The following is an 8,454-nucleotide window of genomic DNA, read 5'->3' as shown; positions in this document are numbered from 1 at the left end:
TTAGAGTCCTGTTGATGTTGTACAGCTCCAAGCATTCAGTGATCCATGTGTGTGGCATTGAGTCATAGGCTTTCTTGTAATGCTCCTCTGGAGTCTTTACCAATGCCCTTTTGTGTGTTGCTCATGTTTTGATCCATGGGCCTATTTATCTTAGTTGCAATACATGAGCTTCCATGTTGTGGAGAGACAGGTTATTGGCCAGTAGTTGGATGGGACTGCACCCTTTGAAGGATCCTTCTGGATCAGGATTGTTCTCCCTTCCGTTGGCCATCTGGAGTGAGTCCCATCTCTTAGCAGCTGGTTCATTTGTGCTGCCAGGCACTCGTGGATTGCGGTGAGTTTCTTTAGCCAGTAGGCATGTATCATGTCAGGGCCCGGTGCTGTCCAGTTCTTCATACCTGAGACTCTTTCTTGGATGTCTCCCACTGTGATGGTTACTGGATTCTGTTCAGGGAGGTTCCTCTGTTCTCTTCTCAGAGAGACCAGCCACTGGGAATTGCTGTTATGTGCACTCTCTTTCTCCCATATACTTTTCCAGTACTGTTCAGTTTCTAGCCTTGGTGGGTCTGATTGGCTGTTTTGACCCTGCCACTGAGCGTACACTTTTGCAGGCTGAGTTGCGAATTATGCATATATATATATATATATTTACTCTTTTCTTGGGGGACTGTTTTTGCAGTAGAAAATTATCTGAAGGTATATGTGGAGCTCTGTAAAATTACAAATACTGCTTTACCTGTGTAATAATTTTGCTATTATAACTGGATGTAAAAAAATGAATGTACACACTTTTAGTGAGATTGGTAAATGTAAATGTATTTGGTGTAGTTATTACTTATTTGTAAAAAAAAAAAAAAAGCAACTGTAGCTTGACTGAGTAACTGACTGCTGGTTTGGTTGGGTTAAATCCCAAGCTTAAAAATCTGTGTGTCCTAGGGCAAGACACTTAACCTGTCAGTCCGTTTGGACTTATCTATGCGTTTGTTTTGTATACCTATTTATTCCTGTCAGTAGTCATGGTGTTGCCGTTGGTAACCTAACCACTGTTTGGTGACACAGCATGGACAGTTCAACAGTCCACAGAGACATACAACCATTCACACTCAAATTCAAGGTTGAGAGAACACAAATAAATTTATAAAATACACACTACTGTGCAGCCCTAGTCTGGATGTAATAGATTATCATGATTAAACATTAGAAAATATTTATGAAACACTTTGTTCATAAGTAAACATGCATAATTGCATAATGCATAATAATCAAGACAGGTCTATATAGTTCTGTGTGTATATTCAAATATAATTACTTTTTGATTAAGTAAGATAAGAATAAAATAAGAACTTTATTCTTAAAAAAAATAGTTTGTACACAGTCCATGTCTTTGTATTTTTTGTATTTTATTTTTTGTATTCATTAAAGGAAAAAGAAATAAACAAATTGAAAATACTTATTTTGTCACTCATGTTTATTTCTATGACAGAACATATATGATACCACTAGATGGCAGGAGTGAGCCACAAATTGACAAGGACATTACATTAAGATAAAGGATTGAAACAAATAAATAACTAGTTTCATAAATCTCTATGATTTTTTTCTTTTTTAATAACCTAAATGTATACAGTCAAGAGTATGTCTTAAGCAACAATGTAATATGCAAGGCCAACAAGTATTTGTTTACGTTCATCTTATTTTGTCAAAGGTTAACTCGGCCATACCCGGATATCCTTGACAAAAAAAATACTCCAATGGATTGTGGGAAGTGTAGTTAAGAATCTCGTATTCTCTATGTTAGTGTACGTCTGTTGGCTTGCGGTTTTTCGGTTCCCACCATTGAGTCCCACGCATTTAACCAACGTAAACCCTGACTTTGCTCCAGAGATTCTCCTTCCTTCCTGGTCTGTTTGAGGTAGAACTCGGCGGTCTCGTCGGGGTTGGTAATACCTGACGGAGTGGAAATCATTTCGCGGTTCCTTGACCGTCGCAAAACGTTCTCGGAATGCCGCGTGAGCGAAGAGCAAGAAGCTAAAAATATGGACTTGTTGGGGTGATTAGTGTGTGTAGGCCGGGGGGGAACTTATCGGTTCCATGGCTGTGAAAAGTTAACGAGGGGAAAAAAACAGCAGGAACCGTTGCCCTCCTCCCCTTTCGAGGTAAGAAGAACCGGTTCGTAAGTTGCCTTCGTCCCGCTTTCGGACAGAGCCTTTAGGGGCCTTTAAGCAACGAAACACCGTCTTTATTTACAAGGTTTCTGAGATCCTCGTGCCAAATGCTGAGGCTTTTATCCAGCCGGTGTAGCTAACAGAATGGTTTGGATTCATGTCAAGACTCACAGACTTAGAGTGCCCACAAATGGATTACTTAGTACCATCTATAATTAAATGTAATTTTACACAACTTCTGTGGAGTAGCTAGGACCTGCACATCTTAGAGAGACTCATTGGCTCGCTGAAAGACACTTGACCTGGATGGATTATATGTAACCTGAATCTGGAAAGTAGCACATCAGGTTCAAGTCACCTGTTTAGAGTTCACCAACTCCGAGACTGGGTTTCATAAGTAATATTAAAGAGGTCAGAGGTTAGGAATAAACGAAGAAGAAAATAGGAAGGCGAGGACACTAGGGGGGAAGGACAGAACATATGGGTCATGAAGACATTACAGCCTCCAGCATGCCATGACATAAACTCACTCCACTGCTTCTTCTGGTGTTTCCCAGAAAAATGTAATCTAATCTTTCCCCTGATGTCAGCTGCTGGTGATTGGAATGGTGACTTACTTGCTTGCCGGCAGTTTGGTTGAACTTGGACAGGGGTACTTCTAAAAAATAATTACAATTCCTCTGTGTTTATTTATTTGCCGACTTGCATAGTCCTTCCTCCAAACTCTTTTGAAGAGCCTTTGACCTGGGAAATCTGTAGTCTGTGCACGATTTCTGGATTTATGTTTGATTTGTGCTTCATTGCCCAATTTGGCGTTAACTCTACATCAGGGGTCTGCAACCTGAGGCTCTAGAGCCGACTGTGGCCCATTTATCCCTTCATTGTGGCTCCATTTGCAGTTTTTGTCATGATTGATTTAGTTAATAAAGTTTTGATTTTTAACATGTTGGATAACACACCAAAAAATAGACCAAAAGGTTATAAGAATAAGCTTATAAAGCACTTATTTTGATCTTATAATCAGATCTCTTTAACACAGGAAGTGTTTTATTTTGAAAGGAATTTGTATGGGCTTCTATCCAAGGTAAGAGGTTGACCATTGTTATCTATAAAATATAGCAATTTTAAACATATTTAAAAGCCAGTTGTTATAAATGAATGCCTTATTGATCACAATAACATGGAGTGTAGTTTTCTAAATAGTGAAGTGGAACTTTGCAGCTCTCGCTGAGTTTTAGTCAAGAAGAAATTGACTAACCGGCTTTGGTGTTTATAGTCACACTCCAATGATTTATTTATCTATTCTAAAATTGTTCCCTGTGGTCATTTTATTAATATCATGCCGTTTTTAGGTCAAAATATTAAAAAAAACTGTGCGGTGTGGCAGGAGTTCATCAGAAATTTGCCTCTGAGCTCTGGGTAGGACCTTTCTCATCATGCCTTTGTTTACACTCTCTCTTGCTTGCTTACAGCCCCTCACGACCCCAAGGTGACATTAGTGTGGCAACAAAATTGGAGCTATCCAGCCGTACAGTTTTGAGCCACATGTCAGCTCAGATGAGGAAAACCAAGTTTTCTTTTTCATCTGCTCCTGTTTGAAAATGATCTGAATAAAGAAATGCTTAGAAATTAAATTTTAGGAATAATTTGAATTCATATATGTCCTCCATCATGAGTAAAATCCCACAATAACATGTTAAAAACAAAATTTTCATTGGAGTGGGTCTATTCCATTATATTCAGTTCTATTCGATTTGGACTTGCTCACCATGACACATCAAAATGTTTGCCAGCTTTCTTGTAGTAATACACGAGGAAAAACTGATAACACACATGCATGTTTACTGCTTTAAAAAGCGCCTAAAGCTGTTGGTGGATCATATTACTATAGAAATGTACTAAGCGGAAAGGCCAGGGAAATGAGAAGAGACAGTCATTGGGTTCTTCATCGTCAGAAGACTGAGTCACAGTTTCAAGGCTGCACAGGAGGCAGAGGAAAGAAAACATGTGGACAGATACCAGCAGTAATCTGGTTAGGCTTGTGTGCATTCTCCACACACTTTGCTGGCGAGATCTGTGGAGGAAGAGGTCAGACAAAAATGAGAAGTGAAAGAGAGGAAGGCCAGGCAGGGGCGACTTCTCACAGTAATGTGCAAAGACAGATGAGCAGGGATGCCTGTCAGTCACCGCTGTCATTAGGCCGACCCCTCTGGCGCTTATTTGTTTATTTATGGATTTTGGTATTTACTTGTTTTTGGGGACAGTGTCCAGTGTGGCAAGTTTTCTCCCTCCCGTTCCCAAATCGTAAATAAGACGTCTACAAATCGGGTTGTGTTGAGCTTTATTTAAATCTCTTGAACGCAGCCTTCCAGCGGTCTCCCTCTCTGCGCATGCGCACAACTGACACTCCGGTAATCCGCCTGGAGGAGATTGCATCCCCGTCCACTGTGCCCAGGCTATCAGCGGGGAAGATTTAAGCGATGCAAAATACGCCCGACGGGGAAACGGGAGCGGCAAAGCAGCGAACGGAACCGTGACGGGGGGAGAATCTGCAGCCGTTATGGGGGATTTTTACACCGCGAGCGAGCTCGCATTCGGGGTGACAAGCGGACCGGAGCGACGTCTCCTCGAATAAGACCGCGCGGCTCAGCGCTGGAAATGTGAGATGAACGCAGGCGGCAATGGAGCCGGCGGACGATGACATTTGCAAACCAAGCTGTCTTAATTGGATCGCCACCTCATGTTTTCACGTCTCCTGAGCCCTGGCATCGGTTCTCCTTCTGGCCTTTGGTCCTCGGACGCAGAGCACCTTTTTAAAGAAACCCCACGTGACGTCGCAGTGATGAGTTAAAGTGCGCTAAAAAGAAGCATTTTCGATGTTTTCCAACGCCTTCTGGGAGCATTTGAACTCCAGATTCAATCTGTCAAGATCGGGGACAGCTAATATGCATTAAAGATGAACTTTTTTCTTCTTCTTTTGTTCTAAAAGTCTGGATTTAAATGCATTCAAATTAAGTTGATCTCTGACAGTGGTTCTCTAGTAAGACTTGGTCCCTTTGGCTGCTTCATGTGAGATGACACAAATCTCTGCAAAAGTTGATGAACAAGAGTCCCTGCATGTTTGTCTCAGTGGGAAGATCAGGCTGAAGTTACACTGCAGCTCTCAGGTCATCTCCTGGCCCAGAGTTGAGAAATCTGCACCCTCCTGATCATTTTACCGATGCAGTGTAAAATTGTTAAATTCACTCAAATGTTTATGTGATTGTTTGAAATCAGAGTTTTATCAGTCAGAGGTGACGTCATTAAATGCAGCCTCTCAGGACTTTTAATGACATTTACCTCTGGAAGAAATGTAGGAAACCCCCACAGCAGCTGTTAAACTGGGGCGTCTGAAATTGGAGACTTGAGTATTTGCATCCTTGTAGTTTTGCCAAAGCCTCTCCCATGAAATGCAAAACATTTATTTTCCCTCATTGTCCATTTTGTAAATAACTGGACATACAAGGAGTTTTTTTTCAGACACAGTTCCCTTCTATATCTTTTTATTACTTACTCTGGATCGTAACGTGATGTAAGAGGGTTAGAAGATGTTTGCTCCGCACGCCCTGATGTTGGAACCACAGCAAGCACAGTTACACACTTGACCTTTTCTGCGTTCCCTGGTCCAAACATCAACACGAGAAAAAGGAGGCTAGCATGAAACGACAGAAGCTGGAGAGATATGACAGAAGGAGAACGTGAGGAACTATGTATAACATTGTGGAAGACCTGTTCATGGAGTTTTACAAGCACGAAAAATGTAAATATAAAAATTGAAAGCCTTACTTTTTTTTTTAAACTGCACAGACACAAACTTCTTATGTGTGTAGTTCTGTTTATAGGATGCCTGTCCATCTTCAAGTTATCCATATTTTTTGAATACTTCTTATTTCTTATTGCTGTATTTGGATTATTTTTACTTGAGGGGTTTTTGGTACTTTAAGATCCCTTGGTGGATTTCCACGGCAACAGCAGTGGATCCATTATCAACTTTTGACTCTTGAGAAAGCAAAAACAAAGCAGCCCTCTTATCACACGCCACCCAGAAACAAATCTATCGCGTGGTGATGGGGAGCTCGGCCTCATCTCTCGCTGCGGAGACTGAGTCGGACCATGGCTTTCCCAGCACCCCTTTTTCCTCCTCACCCCCTGTGGGCTGGCTCAGGAACAGTCACAGCAGTCCCGTGTGGGGTAGCACCTTCATCCCACGGCAGCAACACCCGCTGCCTCATCGAGAGCGGAGGTAAGAGCTGGGTTCGTCCTACTAGCCGGATGTTGACACATCTCTTGTTTGAAGCTTTCTGGTTGTAAAGCACAGCCTGCCATCAGCAAAAGCGAGGAATTATCTTAATTTTTTTTACATTATGATCTTGTTCAGCTGTAGCTATTTGGTTCATTAATACTTCATGTAGAAACTCCTTAATAGTTGATCAAAAATCCTCACTGACTGAGGGATTTTGTTACACAGTAGCATAGATAACATCCGCTTTTCCATTGGAGCTTATCTAATCAAAGCTCGCATTTTGATGTTTGTCCATGATGCACCCAAAATCTGCAGTAAGCTGGATTTGAAACACTAAATCCCACCTCCTCCTAGCTCAGTATAGGCTGCTATGGGGTATTGACTCAATGAAGCAGAACTCAATAAATGCAGATAACTTTTCTTTTGGTTTAAATAAGACCTAGTTACAAGTTTCTATTTCTTTCAATTTCGAGAAAACACCCATGTATGCCGTTATCAGCAGCTGAGGAGTTTTTTTTGTTTGTTTTTCTTTTTCAAACCCGCAAAGCAAGAGTCCGTGATGCTCCAAACTGATAAACATGAACGTCCAACATTGTGAGAGCTTTTTGTTTTTTTTTTCTACAGCGCACTAAGCAGCTATGTGGTTTGGCCTGTTTTGTTGAATCAACACTCTGCATCTGGGTAGACCTCCTTGGTAATGACAGCTCTTCTTTGTTTGCTTGTTATGTAAGAACAAATAGAGAAAGAAGTCTGCCATGGTAGGTTCCTGTAATTTCTCTCATTGCCATTACATCCAAAGTACCTGCTTTATAGGACTCATGCAGTGTTTTTACTGACTTATTTACAGCAGATCCTCCCAATCGTTCTTCATGAAGCTTCTGTAGATTTGTTTTCGATCTATTCTTCCCTCCAGCTTTTTATAGTTTTTTTTTTGGGCATGTCCTCTGGAACAGTAACAGGCAGGTGATATTGACCGTCTGAAGTGTATTGAAGTTGTTGCTGAGTCACTCAGGCCATCATGGTCTGGTTGTTATTGATTTTCAGAGAGCCGATCATATTTCCCCCACTGTGGATGTCTTTATTTATTCAGCATCAGTCTCCAGTTGGGCTTTCATCTTTCTTGATTCCTGCCGACAGCTGTCAATGGCTGCCTTGTGTTTGTTCTACATTTAACACCTAAAAGTTGTCTTGGCTTCCTCCTTAGACATTTTTAATGTAAACAAAGATTTTTTTTTTAGCCCTGTGTTAAAATCATTGACTTTGTATGAGAACTGGTGTGGTTATCACCAAAAGAAAATGGTTTACTTTTAGCTCCAACAAAAGGAAGTCAATTCAGTTGGCAATTTTGCAAGGTACGGACATCGCCAAGTTGGAACCAGAAACCGTCAATAAGCTAAGATTGGTCCGAGTCAATCTGAGTCAACATTTCTATGGCAACCACTCATCAATAAGGAGTGAACTTTTTGGAAGTCCACACCCCTACCGATTAAGAAAGGGCTAGAGAAATTCTGTCAATCAGACTTTTTGAATGTTCGATGTAAGATCACATACTTCTATTGAGGCATCTGATTGGCCAGTTTATGACTTGAATAACTTGCACTAAGAAAAAAGGGTATGAAAAAGGAGAATTAGCAAGAACGGTTTAAAAAAACATTATCAGAGTAAGAATGGTTATTCTGACAAATATAATAACTGAGGAATAGGTGTGTATTTCTCTTTAGAAGTCTGACAGGTTTTGGCTTCTTGGAACCAGTGCATACTTCCTTTATGAAACACGAGAGAAGTGGGGTCACCCAGTTCAGTGCTCATATACAGTCAGTGGTTCGAATACACTTCCTTTAAGCACCAACCGGTACATAAGTGAAACCCTAGTTTTGTCACATTTAGTTGTATAGTTTTTTTTTTTTTTATTTCTGCTTCTTTCCAGAAACTGTTCCTCCATTATCAAGCAGTCCACACCATTAGTCAGCTGAGAGCATTAGCTCAGGTAAACAGACTATTATAGTC

The 8,454-nt window shown here is 40.9% G+C and overlaps 1 protein-coding gene across 2 annotated transcripts in view; it reads left to right on the top strand.

The window, feature by feature from the left end:
• The first annotated feature begins 1,793 nt into the window (after positions 1–1,793).
• Positions 1,794–8,454, top strand: part of LOC101159619 (calpain-15) — a 32,568-nt gene continuing 25,907 nt past the window's right edge. Inside the window, exon 1 of one of the 2 annotated variants that reach the window (XM_004080335.4) lies at positions 1,794–2,156. Coding sequence is in view for 1 of the 2 variants with exons in the window: in XM_011488104.3 (XP_011486406.1) it covers positions 6,272–6,447 (176 nt within the window). In the remaining variant the exon portion in view is untranslated. Of the gene's footprint in view, positions 2,157–4,359; positions 6,448–8,454 lie in introns of those variants that run through there. The other variant, XM_011488104.3, reaches the window with a different exon arrangement.

This window comes from Oryzias latipes, chromosome 19 (genome assembly GCF_002234675.1).
Source record: "Oryzias latipes chromosome 19, ASM223467v1".
Lineage (NCBI taxonomy): Eukaryota > Metazoa > Chordata > Actinopteri > Beloniformes > Adrianichthyidae > Oryzias > Oryzias latipes.
This window is presented reverse-complemented; position numbering and strand designations above follow the sequence as displayed.